The sequence below is a fragment of the Pinus tabuliformis genome, chromosome 7 (genome assembly GCF_031772625.1).
Source record: "Pinus tabuliformis cultivar Carrire ecotype Pingquan chromosome 7, CPIR1, whole genome shotgun sequence".
Lineage (NCBI taxonomy): Eukaryota > Viridiplantae > Streptophyta > Pinopsida > Pinales > Pinaceae > Pinus > Pinus tabuliformis.
The window spans coordinates 1,277,903,392-1,277,929,553 of NC_142293.1; the positions used below are offsets into that span (position 1 = coordinate 1,277,903,392).

The window sequence follows — 26,162 nt, forward strand, 5'->3', positions numbered from 1 at the left end:
GGATAGAGTGTGGGAGAGAGACATAGAGGTGAGAGACATGGTGAGAGAGAGAAAGGAAGGGAGGGAGTAGGGGGAGAGATGTATTTGGAGGGGGGAAGAGAGGGAGTGACAAGGGAGAGAGGAGACGAGAGAAGAGAGAGAAAAGGAGAGGATAAATATAGGGAAAGTAGGGTAAGAGAGAGATAGGGAGACAGAGATATGGATGGGGGAGAGAGGAGAAGAGAGAAGGAGAGAGGGAGGGAGATAGTGATAGAGTTGGAGGGTTAAGAGAGAGTGTGTGTATGATAGGGGGAGAGACAGAGGGATGTGGGAGAGAAGGGGAGAGAGATGAAGGAAAAAGAGAGAGGATTTGAGAGAGAGGAGAGAGAGAGGGGGAGAAAGACATGGAGTTGGAAGGGGAAGAAAGATATAGAGAGAGAAAGGTGGAGAGGGAGTGAAAAGGGAGAGATGGAGAGTCAGTAAGGGGGAGAGAGAGAGAGGGAGAGGGAAAGAGAGAGAGTAAGAGGGAGGAAGAGAGAGAGTGTGTATGTTCTAGGGGTGAGAAGGAGAGACAAGGGGAGATATAGATATATATGGGGCGGGGGAGGGGGTACAAGAGAGAGGCAAAGAGAGGGAGGGAGGAAGAGGGATATATGGGAGATAGAGATATAGATGGAGGGGGTAGAGAGAGAGAGAGAGAGAGAGAGAGAGAGAGCATGCAATATTTACGGGGTTGAGATAGAGAGACAAATAAGGAGATATGGTGGGAGGTATAAATATAGATAGCAGGGGGAGAGAGGAAAGAAGAGAAAGAGGAAGTTAGGGACAGGCAGATAGAGTGAGATGGGGGAGAGAGGGAGGGGAAGACAGGGAAGGAGAGGGGTAGGGAGATAGACACGGAATGGAAGGTGGAGAGAGAGAGAAGAAGAGATCTAGAAAGTCATGAATATTTTAGATTTTTGATGTGGTTGTTGATTTCTAATCCTATTTGATCACATGCACTATATGCATTGATTTCAGTGTAGATGTCGATTTATAATTCTATTTAATACCTTACACTAGATGCATTGATTTCATTGTCGATGTTGATTTCTACTCCTATTTGATTGCTTGCACATGATGCATTGGTTTTAGTGTAGATATTTATTTCTAATCCTATTTGATCGCTTGCGCTAGATGCATTGATTTCAGTTTAGATGTTGATTTCTAATCATATTTAATACCTTGCAACAAATCCATTGATCTTAGTGTAGGTTTTGATTTCTACTCATATTTGATTGCTTACATTATATGCATTGGTTCTAGTGTAGATATTGATTTCTAATCCTATTTGATTGCTTGCACTAGATGCATTGATTTCAGTATAGATGTTGATTTCTAATCCTATTTGATTGCTTGCACTAGATGAATTGATTTTAGTATAGATGTTGATTTCTAATCCTATTTGATTGTTTGCACTAGATGCATTGGTTTTAGTGTAGATGTTTATTTCTAATTTGATGCAACAAGATGCATGTTGTACATTAATTTCAAAGTAATTAGATTAATAGTGTGCATTGATTTTAGTGTAAGCACATCTCTACCTCCTCCATCTATATCTCTATCTCCCATTGTCTCGTCTTCTTTATCTCTCTATCTCAACTCCTAAACATACACACTCTCTCTCCTTACCTCCCTTTACCCTCCCCCTCTCTCTCTCTTCCCGTTCTCTCTCTCTAAAATTTCTCTCTTCATATCGATATCCCTTCCTCCCTCCATGTCTTTTCCTCTCTCTTACTTCCTCTCCCCCCATCTATATCTATATCTCCCCTTGTCTCTCCTTCTCACCCCCAAAACATACACACTCTCTCTCAATGTAAGCACATAGAAATTATTCAACCATAAATACAATACTTGAATTTTCATCCTAAATAAAATGTTTGCTTACCCCAAATGTTTGCTTCTTGAAACTATAAACTATTTATAATTGGGTACATTCATATTATTCTCATTTTCCATCATTCAACATTGTTAATTACTTTGCATTCAAAAGAGGTGATAGAAAATAACTACCATTGAAATTTTTTTGGGGTTTAACACTCCATAAGTCACGATGATTGAATTTCGAGAAAACTACTATTATTATTGGAGAGAAAGAGAGACAAGGTATGTTGTTTGTATGTTGTTTACTACAATAGCTCGAGTTAAATATTTGAATGGTCTATGATTCCAACTACTCTTTTCATATGTTCCATATGAGAAAATGGAAAAACTAATGCGTGTGACAATAGGAACAGTAGAAGAAAATAGTTTCATGTTGATTGCAATGAAGATCGTTTGTAATTGACTATATTCTTACTATTCACATTTTCTATCTATCAAAATTGTTACATTGACACTTTGCACTCAAAATTTGTATTTCCTCATTTTTCATCATTCAAGTTACTAACAGTCTCTCTCATCTCAAAAAACTGAGGTAACTAAGCAAATTTTAAATTAAATTGTCTAAATTAATTGTAGACATATTTAGCATATTTAAAATGATCAAAATAATTAGATTTTCAACAAATTTTGCATGAGCGCACACAACTCAAAACTAATATAGATCCATCTTAACACCAGATCTATCAAGTTCCGAGACGGATCAAATCTCTGGAGGTGCAAACCTTTCCTCAAGTTTTACACTCAAAAAATGAGTTTGCACCTTAAAAAATTTGATCCCTCTCAAAGCTTGATAAATCCATTGTTAAAATAAATCTAAACTGGTATAAATAATTAAATATTATTATTATTATTTAATTATGTGAATAACCAATTATATTATTAAAACTATAAAATAAATAATTTAACAAATATACCATTAAAAATATATTATAAATAATATCAACACTATAGCATGAAAAGGTGAATTTAATATATATATTTTTTAAATAACAATTTTAAAAATATATATATCCCATGAATTATATCATAAATAATATAAACACCATACCACGAAAGGATGAATTTCAAAACATATTTTTTTGAAAATAACATTTTTTTTAAATTTATTTTTCTCGCATAAAAAATAATAGTTATCAATTATTGTTATTAGAGAATGAAATTGACACCTCATCATTACTTCGAAATCTTAAATTATAATATATAAAAAATAAAACAATATTAAATGTTATACGATAGGAAATAATGGTTAACTATTATGAACGTTATAATGTTTTAGTTAACAGTTATTTTCTGTCGGATAAACATTTAATATTGAATATATTATAATTTAAGATTTCGAAGTAATTATGAGGTGTCAATTTCGTTCTCAATGATAACTATTATTTTTTATGCGAGAAAAATAAATTTTAAAAAAATGTTAAAATTTTTTTTAAAGAAGGTTAAATATTATTAAAACATTATAAATATTTTATGCGGGCAAGTGTATATTAAAGAGGAACACGAAACATTTGATCCCACCAAACAAATCAAACCACGTTTCTCCTCGGACTCCGAGAGGGCAACAAATAATTTGAAATTAGTAATTTATATTACCTTCATTTTTTTAAATTTAATGAGGACAACTTTATTGTTTTTTTATTCAATGATTTGAAATGAGTCGGTCATTAAAACATTTTAAAATTTTATGAAGATAAGTTTAGAGTTTGTTTTGATTTCTCCTTCAATGGCTTCATTTGTGACATGTAGCCTGGGGACAACTGGACCTTATCTGATTGCCTCATTGACGGCTATTAATGCCAACAGACCGTTTTCCTTTCCAAAAAGTAGAGTGCAGTGCTCAGAATGGGTGTGTGCGATATGGCTTTTCGTAGTTTGCGTATTTCTCTAGCTTTTCATGCAACATTCACAGTTACTGATGGAGGGGCTGCCACAGCAGCTATTGTCTGTATATTCTTCTCTTTCTTCTTGATATGGTTTATGCACAAAAAGAGGATTAGTGCCAGATTACCACCAGGACCCTCTACATGGCCCATCATCGGAAACCTCCACCAACTGAGACTCCCCGCTCATCGTTTTTTTGAAGGCCTTGCCCACAAATATGGTCCCATTTTGTTTCTGCGCTTGGGCTCAGTCCCTACCGTCGTAGTTTCTTCTTCTGAGATAGCCAAACATTTTCTCAAAACTCATGATTTGATCTTTGCCAGCCGACCTCTAGGAGCCGCTGGGAGATTAATGTTTTTCAATTTTAACGATGTGGTCTTCGCTCCTTATGGAGATCATTGGAGGCAAATGAGGAAAATCTGCGTGTTAGAACTCCTGACTGCCAAAAGAATTGAGTCCTTCAAGCGCGTGCGAGAGGAAGAGGTGTCTGCGATGATCCATTCAATATGGGAGGAGAGTGTGAAGGGAAGAATGGGCGTGAATGTGAGCAAGGCCATATCTAATCTCACCACCAATATTGTTTGGCGAATACTGGTGAAGAAGAAATTTTCGGACGATGATTTGGGTGGTGAATTCAAAGGGTTTAAAGATCTGTTGGTACAGTTGACAGCTAGGGTGGGAGACTTCAACATTGGAGACTTCATTCCGTACTTGGATTGGCTTGATTTGCAAGGTATCAAGCGGCGGATGAAGAAAATTGATAAAACATTCAATGAATTTGCCGAGAAAATAATAGACGACCATGTTAATGTTAATCATCTCATGGCCACCGTATCCTCCAATGGCCAGAAAGAGGAAGATGCAGAGCCTCATGTGCAAGACTTCATCGATGTGCTGCTGCATATGGCTAAGACCAACAGTAAAATCACACGGGAAACCATCAAGGGTCTTGTGCTTGTATGCCTCGCTCCTCATTCTTAAACTTCGGTCAGTCATCATTTTGCAACTAATTCTATTTGCATTTTGCAACTAATTGGATTTGTATTTGTGCAGGACATGTTCGGGGCGGGCTTGGAGACAACATCAACTATGTTAGAATGGGCAATGAGTGAGCTGCTCAGACATCCCCATGTAATGAAGAAATTGCAGCAGGAAATCGAATCAATCGTTGGCCAACATGGTAATGTAAAAGAGTCGAATCTGGCCAGCATGAAATACCTCCACTGTGTGGCAAAAGAGACTCTGCGACTATACCCAGCGCTGCCGCTAGCGCTTCCTCACCAATCTATGGAGGCTGTGACGATAGGAGGATACTACATACCTAAGCAAACAACGGTCATCGTAAATGTGTGGGCTATTGGGAGGGATCCCAATATGTGGGGGCAAGATGCTGCAGAATTCAAGCCCGAGAGATTCATGGAAGAAGAGAATATCAATTTAACAGATCAATCGGACTTCAGTATGATACCGTTCGGAGCAGGAAGGAGAGGATGCCCAGGGGCTTCTATGGCTATTCATACCATTGAACTTGCAGTGGCTCAGTTGCTGCACACTTTTGATTGGAGGGTTGAAGGTGATCCCTCCCAGCTGGATATGAAAGAGGCCTCTGGAATGACGATTCCAAGACAGGTACCGCTCCATGCCTATCCAAGATTGAGGATCAGCATTTCACCCTAAACCGTAGGAGTAGGAGGAAACGAGGGAAGGGACAGTTTCTCTTTAGCTGCAATTGTTTTCCCATTATTTGGTTCATGATGGTAGTACCCGCCTTTCTAACTCTGTACATCTAGTCCCGTCGAGGTTATTAAAAATGCTGTCATACTCGTTATGTCGGGATTACTATAAATATTAGCATCTTAGAGATATCGCAATTAATATAATTATTCGCATATTTCTGAAGCAGGGGAAGAGCATTTCAGGAAAAAATAATATAGGGTAGATTATTGTAAACGGTTGTAAAGTGCCTTCTGTAATAGTGCATTAAGATCAATTATATTTTGAACAAGAGCTGGATGCAGCAGTAGTCCCTGCCGGGCAAGTCAAGGGTTGGACATGATGGTGTTTTTATAAGACACATTCCAAATTTCTAGTTCATTGTTATCTCTAAGTACTCTACTCTTCCTGTTCTGTTTTGAAAGGCACCCGAAGTATGCGAATGTTGTGTACTTGATCGCATGCTGTTCCGTGGGTGTAAGGAATCAGCTGAGTCACCTTGTAATAAAATTGAAAAATGTTAGAATATATATATATATATATGAGAATGAAACCAGAATAAAAGACGACATTTAAACCTAAACATTGAAATTTTTCAGAGACACATGGACAAGTATTAGGTTCACTGGTATGCACATTAGAGATGTGATGTGGTACTTGGGTCTACACTTGTGTATAAGAGAAAAGTAAGCAATTTACAAACGATGATCCTACATAGTAGGAAAGCACCTCATTCATCAAACGCTAGAGTTTACATTTTCCATCGTAAAAAACTGATTAATTCAGGTCACGTACATATAACGGAGAGCAGGACTTACCACAATAATCTCAGCTGTAATGTCCAATCCCTCCTGTTGTTTTATGTGAGCAGCATTTCATTCTCCACACGAATTAGTATATTATGTAAATCAATTTTTATTTAGTTGCATATTTATGTTTTCGATTTTACTCTCCTCGCATATTTATTTCTATGTTTATATTTTTTTTTGTTAATGTAAGAAAGTATATTATTTTTTTAATAATACAAGAAAGTATATTATGTAAATCAATTTTTATTTAGTTCCATATTTTGTTTTCCATTTTTCTCCCCTGGCATATTTATTTCTATGTTTATATTTTTTTTGTTAATATAGTGTTCTAGAGGGATATTATTTTCAAATTCATTAGATTTTTTTTGAAAATTAACTTAATCATGATAAGCAAGAAATTCTTCTTCAGCAAATTTGAATGTCTGGTATTCAATTTAATTAATTAATTAAAAACTAACTTAATCATGATAATAAAAAATCCCTCTTCAAGATATTTGAATTCCTAATATTCAATTTAATCTGCTAATTAAAAATTCAACCTGAATTATGTTCCACAATTAACCCACTCTACTGTATGGTCCTCAAAACTTTGTCAAAACCCTCTACTCTAATTTAGTTTCATACAAAGTATTTCTTGAATGTTGAGCTTCAGTCTCACACTATTATTAGTTTCAAGGAAAGTATTTCTTGAATGTTGAGCTTTGGTCTCACACTATCAGAAATGAATTTCACAACAATAGTTTCTACGTTATTTTAATGATAAAAATAGTAATTTTCGAGAGTCAATCTATACTAATTAATGAAAATCATTTAAGATATCTCTATTTTTAACTTAGAAATTCAAAGTATTCGTGTAAATTATTTGTTATTTGTTGTTGTATTCTACACCTGGAGAAAAGTTGATTGATTAACGAGAAGCAAATCATAATCTTAAAAAATATTGGAATAAAATAGGGGTGTTGATATCTAACTATAGAACTAATAACTTCAACAAAAATTGAAGTAATACAAGAGTTTAAATAAGATTGAAGCAGATCTAAAACTAAAGCATTAGGTCATAAGCCTTTTATTTCGGCTAATATATTTAGAGTTAGATGTTACATCAGGTCATAAGCCTTTTTATTTCAACTAATATATTAGTTGACAAGTAACCTGCATCAGGTCATAAGCCCTTTATTTCAGCTAATATATTTAGATTTAAATGTTACATCAGGTTGTAAGCCTTTTTATTTTAACTAATATATTTAGTTGACAAGTAACCTGAGAGATTCAAGTAATATATTTAGTTAAAAAATAACAAAATTAGTATTTTTAGTATTCTGAATGAAAAATTACAAAACAAAAATATTACTATAAAAAATACAGGGGTGTTAATGCCAAATTACAGAGAACCAATAACGTTAGTAAAAATGTAATTTTCCAAATTACAGAAACAATAACTTTAGTAAAATTGCAATAATGCAAAAATTTACATCCCCTAGAAGCGGATCTAAAACTAAAGCATCAAGCCATAAGCCTTTTATTTCAACTAATGGTTAGTCTATATTTTGAGGATCATGATGATTAGTATAAGCCCTTTATTTCAACTAATGGTTAGTATATATTTTGAGGATCATGATGATTAGTATATATTTTGAGGACCGTCATGATCGTAGGCGTAATCATCTGTGCATGCTCTTTTAAGGATTTCCCTTCTGTATTTTCTTTGTGTGATTATTGTCTTACCAGATTACCTCCAACATTCAAGACCTAAACAATAATGCAATTCACCAAGATCCTTCGTCCCAAATACATGTGACAACTGAATTTTAATTTCTTCAATAAAATTACATGCATTTCCTGTTATGATAAGCTCATCAACATATACATATATCAAAGCTACATTCCCACCTTCATCTTCCTTGATATACAAGTTAGGATCATTTTTGTTTCTCTTAAAAAAAAGAATCAAATTTCACATACCAAGATCTTGGTGCTTGTTTCAAACCATATAAAGTTTTCTGTAACCTTCAAACTAGATGCTCAAGTCCCTATTTTACAAACCCTTTAGGTTGAACCAAATAAACATCTTCTTTTAACTCACCATTCAAAAATGCAAATTTGACATCTAACTCATGCATTTTCCAATTATATTTTGTAGCTAATGCAATCATAATTCTAATTGTGTTCAACTTAGCTACAGGTGAAAAAGTGTTTTCATAATCAATTCCCTCCTTGTTTGAATATCCTTTTTGCAACCAAACTAGATTTATTCTTATCAATACTTCCATCATCTTAAAACTTGGATTTATACAACCAATTTCATCCTATAGGAGCTTTGTTTTTAGGCAATTCTGTTAATTTCCATGTGTCATTCTTCATTACAGAGTTATATTCTTCATTAATTGCATCTCTCCATTCCTCATATTATTTAGCTTCATCATAGCTTGAGGGTTCTACAAAATTCATAACAAGAGACATTAATGCATAACATTTATACCTTATAGGTACATGACTTTGATGTGATGACCTTCTTAGAGTTTTTCTGCTTTCATCTTTCTTTCTGCTTTGTGGAGTCTCCTCTCCTGTTTTTGGAGTGTCATGACTGCTTGATGCTCCTTTCTCTTGAACTTGTACCTGTTTTTGTGCTTGTTCCTATTCTTTTTCAACACTTGTATCTAATTTGACATAATCATCAATATCATGTCGTACACCAGTATTATTCATTTTATCACCTTCATTTGCATTCTCATGAAACATCACATCCCTACTTGCAAAAAATATATGAGTACTAGGATAAGACAACTTGTTTGCTTTATGATCATCACAATAACCAATAAATATGCACTTAATTGACTTTGCATCAAGTATTCTTCTTTCATTTTTTTGGAATATGAGCAAATGCCTTGCAACAAAAAACTCTTAAATGACTCACTTTTGGTTTGTACCCATAAAATGCTTCATAACGTGTTCTAAGCTCTAAAATTTTTGTTGAACTCCTATTTTTTAAATAAAAAACAGTATTAATGGCTTCAGCCCAAAAACCATTAGAAATAATTTTACCTTCAAGCATACTACGTGCACATTCAACTAGTGTTCTATTTTTCCTCTCAATAAATCCATTTTCTTGAGGTGTATGTGGCACCATAAATTGTTTTAGAATCCCATTGCTTTTACAATATTGATTAAATTCTCTTGATTTATATTCTTCGCTCTGATCAGATCTCAGAATTTTGATGCAATTTCCATTTTAATTTTCCACCATACTCTTAAACTCTTTCTTATGAAATAAACCCATGTATACCTAGATCTATCATCCACAAAAATAAGAAATACCATGCTCCACCAATATATCTAAATTGCATAGGTCCACATACATCAATATGAATTAATTGAAGTATTTCCCTATGTTGTTTTTCTTTATGTATAGGAAATTCCTCCCTATGTTGTTTGCCAAGTAGACATGCTTCACATTCAACATGATCATTCTTCAAGACAGGTAGACCTTCAACCATTGTGTTCTTTTGAAGTAGCATTAAATCATTGTTATTTATATGTCCATATCTTTGATGTCATAACTCTATTGTTGATATTATTGTAGATGCCAACACTCGATGACTTTTCTTGGTCACATACAACTTATACAAGCCTCCAACTCTAGTACATGTGGGAATAACCTTGTAGTGATCTTGAATGTCTTTCACTACATACTGTGATTTAACAAATTCCACCTTCAAATCTCGGTCAGCGATAGTAGAAACATAAAATAAATTCTTTTTGATACCAAGAACATACATCACATTATTACTCCATAACCTTGAACTTAAAGTGATATGTTATCTCCTATATAAACATATGTTCCATCAATGTTTTCATAATATTCATCAAATCACTCCTTATTACAAGACATATGGAGTGATGCACCATAATCAAAGAAAAAATCATTCACATCATCATTTTCCACAAACAATGCAGCATCAGATATAAACAATTTAATATTTTTCAATCCATCACTGATTGAGATGCCTTTGTCCACAAAATTTTCATTATGCCTTCTGTTTCTTTGTTTTGACTCATTATATTTCATTTTATAGCAATCTTTAGAATGATGCCTATGTTTTCCACAATAATAACAATCATGATTTCTCTTATCATGGATTGGAAATTTAGACTCTGTCATACCTTTCTGTTTTTCTTGAAACTTGCCTCCTTTGTTCTCGTCCCATGTCTTGCCTCTGTACGGATGTTTTCCCTTGGCTACCAACGTCAAATCTGAACTACTAGAGCCAAAATTTAATATCTTCATCCTCTCCTCCTCTTGTAGAAGAATTCTTGTGAATTCATCAGATGTAGGGGGCTTCTCTCTAGCTGAAAGACTTGAAATAAAATTTTGATAAACTTGTACTAAGCCATTTAATGTGATGGTGAATAAGTCAGTAGTAGAAACCTTTTCACCAATATCTCCTAACTTATTACTTTCATTTTCTTCCATTTTTAGAGATAAAAGCTTAGTCTTCAAAAACAAGATCCGGTTTGTATTTGTTGTTTCATACAAACCCTTGAGCATATCACACATTTCTTTGGATGTCTTGCAATCTCTGATGTGAGGAATAATATTGTCCTTTACGGACATATGCAACAAGACCTCGCATTTCGCCTCTCCTTTCTGCTAACATGGAATAGAAGCTGCAACAGTGGGTTTCGGCTCATTCGCACTCACAATAGACCACAAGTTATAACCTTCTAAAATAGTCAGCAACTTGAATTTCCAATTTACATAATTTCCCCCATCAATTTTGGTGGATTCATTCAAATAAGTATCACCCAACAAATTTGACATGATGGAAAAAAAATTTTCTCCAATCAACAAAATGCAACTAAACACACGGTTTAGGCTCATTCGCACTCACAATAGACCACAAGTTATAACCTTCTAAAATAGTCAGCAACCTGAATTTCCAATTTACATAATTTCCCCCATCAATTTTGGTGGATTCATTCAAATAAGTATCCCCAACAAATTTGACATGATGGAAAAAAAAATTTCTCCAATCAACAAAATGCAACTAAACCCACCAAATCTAAAACAAACTGCACCCAAATTCACCAAATCCAAAGTGATCTCATTAAAAAAAAATGCTTCAATATAATCACCATAAACTTTCATATATAAAATTTTCTTCTCGTAAATATTGCACCATAAATAAAACCTCCTTATAATATATTTCACATTAAAAAAAACTATTTTCTTATTAATACTCCTCTCACCATTAAACAAACAAAAAAAAAAAAAACTTATCACTCCTCTTCCCACCATGCCATTTACCCTTCAATTATAAAAAACCTTTATTCATTCACACAATTATAAAAGCCACTCAAGTGCCACTATTTCACCTTAAAAAAAATGTGTGCTCCTTTTTAATCATGAAAAAGATACTTCACAACACGCCATACTTTAATCTTAAAAGAGATTATACCAGCGCTGAAGGGTTTCGAAATGCGGCAGCCAAGCAATTTTTTTTACATTGGCTCCAGCTAATAGCAACACGGTTCCACATTGGGCTAACTTATAGCAGTGCCACTCAGTAGAAAAATCACACAACAACATGATCTCAACAAAATTTGCAGCAACTCCTTAACAACAATACACTCTCTTCTCACTGTCGAGCAGCTCTTCCTCCGCTGATCCACTGCTCAATAGTCAATGTCGTCTTGGAGGGCACAACTCACAGGAGACAGAATCCAATAAAATAAACTTAGGTCTCTTCACCACAGGCTGGAAACTCCAACCGGGCGAACTCGACACCACTCGCTCTGATAGCATATCAGAGAAAACACTCAGCACTCAAAATTTACAAATTTCATTACTAAAAGTTGCAAATTATACACAGCGTCAGTTATAGATTGAATAGTAACTGTTTCTGATGACATTTATTACCTGTTGACTCTAGCCGACTATGTTGACTATTGAACCGTGATTAACGTCATCTGAACAGTGATCGAACACCATTCGTGATTAATATCCTAACAACGACAAGGTTCAAGTCGCGCTATCAACCTGGACGGTCATTTTATCCCTTTGCTGGTGGTTCGGGCTAGTTCTGGAATTTTTATATCCATCCCCGATTGAATGCTATTATTCATTAAATCCATCCTAATGGTATTATTCATTGACAATATTTATCCCACTCCAAAGCTTTTTCGGATCCTCTGGATTGAATGAGATTTCAATTTTATGGGCTTTTATCAAATGATTTGTTCACATTTACTATAGTAAACTGCAATCGATTATTCAAAGCATATGCATTTTTATTTTTGAGAAAATTTTTGCTTCCGGATTCTATGCAATTTATTTTTTCCAGAAAATATTTTCTTCCCCATTTACGATGAGTATGACCAAAGTAAAATAATATATTTTAATATATATTTTAAATATAAATGATTTGTATTTTTTCCAATTAAATTAAATTTCATGTTAATTGAAAAAGCGTGCACTTAATAATATAATGCTATCACAGAAATTATATAATAAACTTGAGAAGAACACAGTGAAAACCTTTAGATCTTAATACTCCCATTACTAAGATCTTGTAATGGATCACTTTCTTTGCATTCCATGAGAAATTAAAATGATCTTGTAATAGGTCACTTTCTTTGCATTCCATGGGAAATTAAAAATCAAGTATGTGTTTTTTACAGATAAATTATTTCAATCATGCCAGATCTTTACTAGAAATTTCTCAATGAGCTAATTTGGCAATACATAATTTATCACTTATGTCGGATTTTTACTAGAAAATTATCTAAATTTCTCAAAAGTCTAGAACCACAATACAAAAAAGATAAGTTAGTTTCTTTTGAATTATATTTATACCTATTATAGAGGTGATACCCCCTCCACCGTACACAATATACATATCTGTAATATAATTAACCCTTTTTGAAAATAATAGTGTTTATTAATTGTTCTGGAAAAGTTTCGAGTTTATAATATTAATTCTTTAGGGGTTATAATATTAAGTTAATATTAATATTTTTATAATATGATGTTACTAATAAAATTAAATATATTAAAAAAATAAAAATTTATAATAATAAATTAATAAATTTCATAAATATATAAATTTTGTAATATTAAAATTTAAAATTGTGGATTTATAATATTGATATCATCCAGATTTATATTTCCTACTTTCTCCCAGAGTGTTTTGCATTAAGCCCTGGGCCATATAGGGTATTGCACTAACAGGTGGAGGCGCGCTCTAACAGGTGGAGGCACAGTCCAGGGTGATAGCATATATCCTCTGTGAATAAATGACTTGAATGTGGCCATCAAATTTTTCCATAGTTTATTCTTTTGTGGAACCAATGGGAATTAGACGAGAAAATTCAACATGGTTATTAAATTGTTATCCGGTTAAATTTATTTTGTGAGCTATTGGTATTCCATGTTTGTTATGTCTGGTCCATTCAATTGCATGAATGAGCGATGAATTTCATAAATAATTTAATATTATATTATAGATATTTTTTTAACGTGTAAGTTAAGTATTGATATTATTACTTCAGTGGTTTTATTTTTTTTAACCAATCATATTAATAATATAAGTATATAATATTTGTATTTTTAGGAAATAATATTAATAGTATAAGTACATAGTTTTTGTTAACATGATTTATAATTTTTTTTATATATGGATCTAATTATGTTAGATATTTTATTTATATATAGAGAGTTATAATTATATTAGATATTTTATTTATACATACCATTGTTTTTGTATATACTATTATCTACATTATCTTCTTTAAGTTATATACATTAATGTGTTGCTTGTACCTCGAATACAATAATATATAAAATAGGTTCAATACAGTACTATATTATTTTAAATATGTGAATACGGTTTTTATAAATATGTTAATATAATAATTTATAATTGTATTTATTTATTTATATATTATTATTAATATTAAATTAATATTATTTGATGTTGTTGTGTATATAATTGATATAGGTTTAGATTAATTATATTTAATAATGTCGTTGTGCTAGTTGTAAAATTATAAATCAATAGTAGGTTCTAGTCTAGTGACATCATGAATTCATATTTTAAATATGTTTTTTTAATTCAAATATTTATTTCTAATTTGGGTACGCATGTAAATGTGAATGAAAAATAAATTCTTATAATAATTAAATATTTCAAATTGATATTTATATTGATATATAAGTGTGTCTATTTTGGTGCAGGTTTTAAACAGTTCTACTTAATTAATGAATTTTTGCAATTTAACTTGTAAAGAATGTTATAGAATAATTTTCATAGTTTTTTCCATGTTTTTATTGTAACCAATTAATTAAAAAAATGTTATATGAATATTAGTTATTGTTTTCTCCGTATGAGGTATTTAGCCAGCCATCGTATTCTAACAAAGTTCCCAACTTAAGTTATTTGATGTTTATCAATGTTTACAAGCCATTTAATTTGTATATATCCCTTAGTTAATATTTATATGAACGGCACTTCCATTTGTAAAATATGTGTTTGTACAAGAATATAGTTTTATATTCTTTTAATATATCGACTCATAAATAAACTAGTGTTGGAGGGCATTATGTTTTGGGTAAAATGACATAATCAATACACAAATATAATCTTATAGTCTCATTTTGGTGAATTGAAATGTGAAGTGAATAAATTAATTGATTAAAAAATTGTTTTTTTGAAATTCTTTCATTGCTCAAGTAGTGAATCAGAACTCTATATAAAAGCAAAAATTATGTTCATATAATACAATATACTTTATCAACAAACAATATATTGCTTACAAAACTAAATATTATTTTATAACAATAAAATAACATATATATTAAATAATACATTTTAAGAAAACATTAATAATTTAAAATAAAATAAATGCTTCTGTTTAGTGTATATATATATATATATATATATATATATATATATATATATATATATATATATATATCCATCTTAAGCATGAATCTAACATGAGCCCATAGGAATAAAAAATTTTAGGTGCAAAATTATTTTAGAGTGCAAAAAATAATGTGTAATTTTTTATTGTTAAATTGTATTTTGAATCTTATAGAGATCACATAACATGTGTATTGAATCATTTTAAGTAAACGTCAATTTTAATTCATATTAAAATATTTTATTGATATATCGCATTGGATATTGTATTCTATACAATATTAAAATATTTTCTTTTAAAACTTTTGACATATAAAGTTTCTATCATGTGTTAAAATATTTTTGAATACTATAATATTTAAACATATTACTCATTCTTTTTTACTTCTAATTAATTTACATGAAATTATATTAGGCCATATGGAAAACTAATTAAATATGCATAGCATGTTTTTTTTCTTTTTTGTTATGACATTGTTTTTCTGTTTAGAGAATATTTTATTTTTATTTTAAGAGAGACTAGCATACTTACACATGGTCTTCACATAGGGTTATAGAATGAGCATGTTGGTTCAATAAATTTTAATCTTTGATTTGCGACTATTATTAAGAATATGTTAAAATTGTGCAGTAATAGACTAAATACTATTTTTTACGAGATACAATTTCAAGCAAAATTGTGATTTTTTTGTTATTTAGAATACATTATTTTGCTACATTAACTGATTTAGTGCTATGAAAAACCCTTGTCGTTGCAATTGAATCTTGTAAATTAAAAAACCCAAAATCAATTTTTTTTTTAAATCTGTGTTGGGTTTGGTTAAAAGTGACCAAAAAAATATCCCAAAAAAATCCTTTCTATTAACTAGGCTATGCCTCTTCGAATATTTCATAGAGATTCCAAGCTACAAATTTAGATTATGAAAATTTTGTTTGAAAATAAATATACACATAAACATAATAAATTTTATCTAAAAACTTATTCACAAAATTATACATAATGTCAATTCACATTAATATATTTATTATTTCAAATCAAATACAGTTATTATGTTCAAACTAATAAAAAATATATTCAAATACAAAAATTTCAATAATACATTAATAATTATCACGCTAAGAGGTAACTCCTCAAATGAAATTTGTTTATTCATTTAGATTGCTCATAGTTATATACATGAGGGAGTGACTCTTGGGTTTCATCTCTAGATGACTCTTCCTTTTCCATTATTTATTATTTACACAATTTTACAACTATTCACCCAATTGCCATGATTAGGTGTCAACATCACCCCCCCCAATCTGAAGGGATGTTGGTGAGTCCAAGCATCGTTCTGAATCTTTCAAGATTTTCTCTTCCAAGTGCTTTGGTGAAGATCTCTGCAATCTTCTCATTAGTGGAACAATGGCATAGATGGATTGTCTTCGCCTCAACATGATGTCAAATCAGATGGTATTTTTTATTGATATGCTTCGTTCAATCATGGAACTTTGGGTTCTTGGAAAACTTTATTGCAGAGGTGTTGTCAATCATGAGTGGAGTCGAATGTACTTTTTCTACCTACAAATCTTCCAAGATTTTCCCAAGCCACATAATTTCTTTTGTTGCCTCATATATTGCCACATACTTTGCCTCTGTTGTGGAATCTACTGGAACTGATTGCTTGCTTGACCTCCACGAGACAGTTCCTGATCCAAGACTCATAGCATAAACAGAAGTAGATACCCTAGCTTATTTTTCTCCATAAAAGTCTAAATGAGAGTATCCAATCAACATGAAATCGCCCACCTGCATATACTTGAGTCCAAAGTATTGAGTTCCCTTCAAGTCCGATGTCCCTTAGAAGGCTTTTTCATAAACCTAAAGATGATTCCAACAATAAATGAAATGTTTGTTCTGGTAGTAGTCAGGTAGTTGAGACTTCCTACAAGTTGTCTATACTTTGTTGCATCCTCAAATTCTTTTCCTTCAATGGATGTGAGCTTTAAGTTTTGTTCCATTGGAGTAGTTAGATGATTGCATTCAGCCATGCCAAACCTATTCAACGGATCTTGAATGTACTTCTTTTGACAAAGGAATATAGACTTCAGATGTTGAGTTACTTCAACACCAAGATAGTAATGAACATAGCCCAAATCAATCATTTCAAAACCTTTCATCAATTCCTTGTTTATGGATGCAATGTATCTCTCATTGTTCCCTGTCATCAAAAGATCATCTATATATACCACAAGATATACAACTATTTTGCCAACTTTCTTAACAAACAAAGTTGCATCATCAAGATCATAATGTTTGAAATTGAGTTTCAGAAAATTCTCAGTTAATTTTTCATACCGGGCTCAGAGTGCTTACTTTAGGCCATACAAGGATTTCACAAGTTTGCATACTTTATTTTCATGTCCTTTCACAGGAAAGCCTTCAGTCTGGGACGTAAAAACATTATCTTTTATATCTCCATTCAAGAAAGCAGCTTTTACATCCATTTGATGGACTTTCCAACCGTTCTGAGCTACTAGGGAAAAGAGTGTCCAGATGGTAGCCCATTTTACTATGGAGGCAAAGGTCTCCTCATAATCGACCCCTTCCTTCTATGCAAAACCTTTTGTCACAAGCCTAGCTTTGTTCTTGTCAAGTGAGTCATCAACTTTATACTTGTTATTGTAGACCCACTTGCAACCAATTGGTTTGGTTCCCAATGGAGGATCAAAAATATTCCAAGTGTCATTCTTTATCAAGGCATCGTACTCCTTTTTCATCACTTCTTTCCATTCATTAGGGGAAGCGGATTCTCTAAAGGAATTTGGTTCAAAATCTGTAAACAAATACAATTCACAATCATAAGAAACATCCATATCAACAAGTGAATCAGAGTCCTCTACATCACCTCCATTTTACCGAGTTGAATTTCTTGTTCTTGTATTTCCAACCTCATTAGGATGAACACTTTCAAGTGTCTTTGTCAGCCACTTGGGGGATCTTTCTGAGATGGTACAGGTTGCTTAGTTGATTAAATTGGGACTAAATCAAGATTGAGTCTCCCAACTCTGTCAATCACATTAATCAAAGTATCATCAATGGTTGGAGTTTCATGTGGGGGAGAGAGTGCTTCAGAAGAAGATTCCACATATTGGTCCAGTATAGGAATCCCCCCTTCAAGATGTGGAATCTAATTATCAAATTCTTGAAATGATTTTGCATTTGCGAATCTATCCAATAGATCAAGGTGTAGCCCAACAACATTGTTAGCTTTGGAAGATTCAAGAAATATTACATCTCTAGATACAACAAACTTTTTATTAAATTCATCATAGAGGCGGTATGCTTTGGAGGTGTTTGAATACCCCAAGAAGATACACTTATGACTCCTTGAACCAAGTTTGTTTCTATGTACCTTTGCTATCAAGGCATAATAGGTGGAACCAAAGGCCATGAGATGCTTTACCGAAGGAATGTGCCCATACCACATTTCATAAGGACTATTGTTTCTAATAGCATTAGATGGACATTTATTCTTTACATATACAACACATAGGACTACATCAACCCAAAACATCAATTTTACATTCTTGGAAAAAATCATGGAGCACACCATATTTAAGATTGTCCTATTCATTCTTTGAGATACTCTTTTCTGTTGGGGATTACAAGTCACAATTGTGTGATGTTTGATCCCATGTTGGCGACGATAGTTTTCAAATTCATTTGAAGTGTATTTTTTTTCCATTATCAGTGAAAATAGAGCAAATATGAGATTGTGCATCATTTTCAATCCATGTATGAAAGTTCTTAAATGTTTCAAAAGCATCATATTTGTCATTCAATAAATAAACCCAACACATTCTGGTGAAATCATCAATAAATGTCATCATATATTTATTTCCATTTGTAGAAGGAATAGGCATTGGACCACATAAATCTGAATGAATGAGTTCAAGTTTTCTATGTGCTATGGAATGTGAATCATGAAAGGATTGTTTTCTATCCTTTCCTAGAATGCAAGCATCACATTGCTTAATTTTCCTAGGAATTGTAGGTAAACCGGTAACACCATTTTTCTTCAACAAGTGAACACTGTCATAGTTCAAGTGTCCAAATCTATGATACCATAATATACTTGATGGAAATGTACCTTCATCATAATCAGAATTGTATGAGAAATTTTTTGCACAAGTAGACGTACCTTGCAGCTTGAGAATCCTTTCTTCTTCTATCCCCGTCATGACAAGTGAGTGATTTGATGGTTTTCTCACTTCAACCTTGCCATCAAACATATGAATGGAGTGTCCTTTCTCACGGATTTGGACCAAGGACAACGAGATTCTCCTGAAATGTGGGAGATATAAAACATCAAGCAGAAGAAAGTTTGGAAGACCGAGAAATTTCAGCCTGATTGTGCAAAGCCCTAATGGCTTGAGTTTTGATTTGTCTGTAAAGTAAACTTCTCCATCAACATTGTTAGTAAATTCTTCAAAAAATTCATGTGTCAATTTTCTCCTAAATCAAGCCACCAATCATTTTTCCAAGAAGCAAAGGAAGAGTTAAACAAGTCTTCATTTACTCCAATATTACAATGTGTGACATCATAGTGAGCAGATTCAGGTGCTTTACCTTTCTCTTTGGCATTAGTTTTACCTTTGGGTTGATTTCTTTCCTACTCAATTTTGTCCGAAGGAAACTTGCATGTGGATGCATCATGTGATCCATCTCTATTGCAACGTATGCAATGCAAATCTAACTTTTCTCCTTGAGAGTGACTGCCCCCCCTGCCTCTAAAATTTCTTCTCCCTATTCCTCTTCGACCACCTCTTCGTTTGGAAGAATATTGAGAAAGATTCTTCTCTCTATGTGCAAGACACATAGCCTCTTCAAAAGACTAAGGAGTTGTCTTCTTCCCAGAATCTTTCTCTCTCTTAGAAAATTTATTCACAAGGGAGTCAAAGGTAATTTCTTTGAGGTTTCCATTTGCTTGCAATGAATCAAGATAATTTAAGTGGGTTAAAGTGCCATGACAAAATATATCAGACGATTGTCGAGTTCAAAATTAGTGACTTTGATATCACGCATAATAGATTTTACTTATGATGCAAGAGCAACAAGATCATCATTTTGTAATTCAAGGCTGAACAATTTAATCTTGAGTTGAACAACTTCAAGTGCATAGTGTGAGTCATAGAGTTCCTTCAGTTTTTGTAAGGGTTTGAAAGCATTTGAAAATGGAGAAATATGGAGACTCACCTCTTCATTTACTGATGCTGCAATCAAGGCATAAGCCTTGTTGTTATTATTTTCCCAAATGGAAAATTCCTTGTCTGAGGTAGGCTTTTCTGGTTCTTTGTCTCCTTCTCTATCACACACTCCTTTCCACGGCTCATTAAAATGATAGTGTGTTTCATTTTCTGCGACCATTCTCGATAGTTCTTCTTCCCGGTGAGAACCACTCCCACAATAGATATCAATGAATGCATTGTAAAATATGTGTAGAGTGGAAAAAAATACTTTTGATGCAAAATTTTACTGCTAATGGTTAGAAAAAAATATGATTCTGATATATGAAAACAGAGGTATTAGGTGGGGAACTTGGTTTATCGGGGAGGTATTTTATGGAGTAGGGAGTATATGGGGGAGGGGTTTATGGGGAGGGTGTATATGCAACGAGTTGCATTCAACGTAATATCATATGGTGGTATGACATGCAAAGATATGAAAGCAGGAGGACTGTTGGTTGACCAACATATGGTGGATCCTATTGGCGGTGGAGTGGTATTGGGAGTGGGGTGGTATGATATGCCATTGTGGTCAACGTCTAATGTAATAAAACAAAGAGAAGAGGCGTATTGGGTATATCAGAGTATGGTATATCACTCAACGTAAGTGTCAATAGCAGTATACTATTGAATGGAGCCCATAACTTTATATATTAAAAACAATGATATATGGCATGCGGGCATATGACAGGCTTTGTTATATATGGAGTTAAAATAACGATGGTATATGTAATCAGATATGAGGAGTGGGGCATATGTAATAAGGCATGGAATATATGCAATAGTAATATGGTATGACATTACAATATACCAAAAAAGTCATGACAACAGAGCAGTGGGTGGAAGCACATTGGAGGAGAAGTCTACGGATTCAAAAAAATGTAAAACCATAACGTATACCATAGTGTATGCAAAACAATGTAAAACCACAGCGTATAGCATAGTGGATTCAAAACAATGGGGTTCGGTGAGCATGGAAATGGAAGCAGAGTTTACGACCATCGTTTAATGTAATAGAGTTCTATGGTGGTGTGTCAAATTATTAGCACAACTTTCGTTGCACTCAATGTAACACAATCATTCAATGTTACAACATTCATTCTCCATACAAAAAACAGCATATACCAAACGTCAACATTGTCAGAGTCACAATGTCGTCCACAAAACCACACTTCTGTTGCGTACTTCCAAGAAATGCATAGTGGATGTTCAATGCACCAGCTTGAATCAACGCAACAATATGACCCCTTCAACAATAAGATTGAATATGAAACCCAACATTTAATGCACCAATGCATTCAACAATGCATGAAATTTTGCAAAGCTTTGACAAAGATGTCAGTCTGCAAAAGATGAAAAACATAAGCAGAATAGGCTGAATGGGAGTTACAAAGTAGAGAGGGAAGCCAAAAATGGCTCTCACTTTGATTCCATGTGAGGCTAGGAGGTAACTCCTGAAATGAAATCTGTTTATTCATTTAGATTTCTCATAGTTATATACATGAGGGAGTGACTCTTGGGTTTCATCTCCCGATGACTCTTCCTTTTCCATTATTTATTATTTACACTATTTACAACTGTTCACCCAATCCCCATGATTAGGTCTCAACAATAACTATGTGTATTTACCAAAAATAAACCAAATTTATATTTTTTATTTTTAATTAAATCAAATTATTTTATTACACACTAATAAAAAGTATTAAAAATTGCTTTAAAAGATACATTAAACCATCTATAGAAACCTCGACCAATTTATGTGAGACTATCATTTGAGAAACCAATTCATTTGAGACTTGCATTTGAGAATCAATTTAAATATAAAGGAAGTATATTTCTCTTATATGCACTTAACATTTTTTGGACAAGGTATTTAAGGTGCACTATAAAATCTCAGAGCTTGTCAAGCTAGTTGTTATCATCTTTGGAAGTAACTCACTTTATTGGAAATTAGACCTCAGGCCTTCTTCCTTAGCTTTATAATATGCGAACATGCTTTCTTTACTCTGTAACTTTGGGGACTCAATGTCAACAAAAAATGGAGGGAGTAAGTGTAGAGTTTGCTCTTTCTTTCCAAAGGAACTGGAAGAGAAGATACTAGTTTGCGAAGATATTGGTTTGGGTTTTCGAGGAGCAACGATGGAGTTTTGGATTTTTATATATACATCATAAATAATCTTGCTTATAGTTTAAGTGAAGGGACATAATGTTGATTACTATTCAACCATATCCGAAACCTTTAATTTAGAATTATGTATTAAAAATGTGAGGCTATGGATTGTACTTCTCTCTACGTGGATGAATGAAATGTGATTCACAACCGGATGCATAATCAAGCTAAATCCATGTCATATTTTATATGCTATTTTAACTTCCGAAAAAACAAAAAAAATATAAAAAATCACCAAGTTTCGCAAATGATAGTCTTAACTAACATAGAACACTATCAACTTGTTTCTCTAACTGACAAAATATTATCTTCCAATGCTTTATTTTATGAAGACATAGAGGTATCTTGAATTTATCCCTAATTTGTTCTTGATTTTATAAAATCCATTCCCACCATGTACTTGTAATTTTCTATTGAAAAAATCATGAGAATTCAAGAAGTGAAACATCACTTTGGTCACAAGAACATTGTGTTAATCACCAATATTTTAAACATTGGATTTTGGATTTCCCAAGATTTGGTAAGTGTATGTGGAGGCCAAGGAACTTTATCAAAGCTTTGGCTGGATTCTCTACAATGTGGTTTTCATCAATATAGTGGTTCAAATATTTGTGTGCATAGACATTAAATGTTATTACGTTACATTTATGCACCTATTTAGATGAGACTAGAGAACTATAAGCTTGCCTTTACAAAAAAATCATGAAAATTCATGCAAAAGAGAGAAGTAGGTAGGCGTTCCAAACCCAATGTAACCTTCTTGCACAAGAACAACAAAGAAAAATTTAGTTATATTCACACAAACATTGGGCACTAGAGGTTGTTGAAAGCTAACTGTGAGCTACATACTAACTAAATAAACTAACCCAAAAGCTATGAAGCAAAGGAAAACACAAATTTATAGGTGAACGGGTCTTTGAGTGCATTTAAATAGTGTCTCATGGTACATCTATAGTTTTCAACTACTTCAACATAGGTTTGGGACACCATTAAAGGAATTATATGACTTGGATCATTATGAAGATATTAAACAATTTCACCAAAAATTAATTGGTTGTAAATTTCTATATTTTAAATATTATTGAATTTTTGTCACCTGAAAAGTTATGTGATAGCAATCATGACCTAGATTATATAACCCACTCAAACACTTTTTATTTAAAATGTTTTAAGAATAGAAATAATAAGTATTATGATGATTAGTTATTAGTTTTTCGAATCTTGTGATCATTTCTTTCCAAATTTTACTAAAAAAATTATTTATATAGCTACTAATTTTAGGAGATATGTTAACTTAACAAAACCATATTGACGTACATCATCTCATGTTCGTATTTAAAATTAGTCAATCTAAAGAGTTAATTAATAAAAATTATGCCAATTTATAATTTTGATTTTTTTCAGTAATTAACTAACTTGATTTAAATAAATAATATGTATTTTTTAATTAAGATATTTTCTTTACTTGATTATTTAATATGTAGATTTATAAATAATAAAGATATGTTAACTCAACTCAACCATATCAACATTATGTTATGTTCATATTTACAATTAGTCAATCAAAAGAGTTAAATGATTAACTTCATGTATTTATTTATTTTAAATATATATCATTATGTGAGCTATTAACTTCATGTATTTATTTTCTTTAAATATATCATTATTTGAGCTCATTAACTTCATGTATTTATTCTCTTTAAGTATATATCATTATTTGAGCTTATATAACCATTATGTTATTATTTACTTATTAGTTTTTAGAACCGTGTGAACATTTGTTTCATAATTTTGTTAAAATAGTTTTAATAGTTTATACTTACTAATTTTTAGGATCTCATAATGTTTTCTTTCTTAAATTTTTAAATTTTTAATTTTTATTTACATATAACTTATTTTCTTTGATTATTTTTTTTTTAAGCTTGGTAGGACTACATCTTCATTATGTCTAATATATCACCCTAATCTAGGCAGACAATTGAAATAGTGACTTCACATCAAGGAGTGCCTTAACAGAGAACCCGATCACTGTCTATCCAAGACCCTGTGGAATTTTTTATTTTCTTTGTAAGCTTGGCAGGACGACATTTTCATCATGTCCAAATTATCACCCCGATCGGGGAGGAAATTGAACCAATGACTTCACATCAATGAGTGTTTTAACAAAGCACTCGATCAGAGCATATCGAAGATCTCATGGACTATATATATATATATATATATATATATATATATATATATAATAACTATTATGATAATTAATTATTAGTTTTTAGAAACTTGTGGCTATTTATTTCCTAATTTTATTTAAAATGATTTATTTATATATAGTTAATAAAGATATGTTAACTCAACACAACCATATTAACATTAGGTTCATATTTATAATTAGTCAATACAAAAAATTCATTCATAAAGATTAGTTTGAATTATTGATTTGTTTTACTTTGATTAGAGAATGAGAAATTATAATTATAATTCTTTATAAGTATATCTTTCTCTAATTTAAATTTAATTAATAATAGTATCACCTAATTTGATTTAAATAAATAACAAATAATTTTATTTTTTTGTAAGCTTGGGAGGACTTTCCTATTTTTGAGTTTACATGTCCATTATTCACCTCTCTATGGGGAGAGGGTAGGACAAGATTCAAACCCAAGAGCTTTGGTTCGGTGAGACTTCATTCCAGGACCACCATCGCCACTTGAGCTACCACAGGCAAACAAATAATATATAAGTTTTAATTAAGATGTTTTTATTTTATTTTATCCTCTAACATGTATATTTTTAAATAATAAATATATGTTAGCTCAATACTTCATATTTACAATTAGTGAACACAAAAAGTTAATTAATAAAAGATAGTTTGAATTATTTATTTGTTTTATCTTGATTACAAGATGTCAACCACCATTGTGAAAATTGGCAACAAGGTTTTTTAATTTATTAACATTGTGTTATTTTGGTATTTACAATTAGTTATTTACATTAAATTTAACTTTTCAAGATTCTTAAATTTATTACTATACAATTTCATATAATTATGTATAACTTCACGTATTTATTTTTTTGATGATTCTTAAAATTTATTACTATACAACTTCATATAACTAATTTACTTTAAAAAATATCATTATTTGAACTTATGTAACCATTAGGTTACTTTTTTATAATTACAATTCTTTTTAGTATATATTTCTCTAATTTAAATTTAATTAAAAGTAATATCCTGTAACTTGATTTAAATAATTAATATATTTTAACTAGACACAACCATATTAACATTATGTTATGTTAGTATTTACAATTACTCAATATAAAGAGTTAATTAATACAAATTGGTTAGAATTATTGACTACAAGATGCCATCCATGATACTCATGAAAATTGGTGAATTATCATGTGACCAAATTTCATAGATGACATGGTATCCATATAAAAATAAACTAAAAATAAAACATCCAAATTTTGAAGCCAATCACACTGTAGAAAAAT

General features: G+C 31.8%; 1 protein-coding gene across 1 annotated transcript; it reads left to right on the top strand.

The window, feature by feature from the left end:
* The first annotated feature begins 3,671 nt into the window (after nt 1–3,671).
* LOC149252144 (cytochrome P450 750A1-like) lies at nt 3,672–5,680 on the top strand. The gene is made up of 2 exons (XM_089459650.1): nt 3,672–4,740; nt 4,837–5,680. Exons 1-2 carry the CDS (start codon nt 3,745–3,747, stop codon nt 5,458–5,460), a joined length of 1,620 nt encoding a protein of 539 aa, XP_089315776.1. The 5' UTR covers nt 3,672–3,744; the 3' UTR covers nt 5,461–5,680.
* Nucleotides 5,681–26,162: the final 20,482 nt, after the last annotated feature.

Bases quoted from the DNA above. Each gene is read 5' to 3' on its own strand.
- LOC149252144 (XM_089459650.1), top strand. From the start codon at position 3,745: ATGGGTGTGTGCGATATGGCTTTTCGTAGTTTGCGTATTTCTCTAGCT. The intron at 4,741-4,836 runs GTATGCCTCGCT...GTATTTGTGCAG, and splicing joins CCATCAAGGGTCTTGTGCTT to GACATGTTCGGGGCGGGCTT.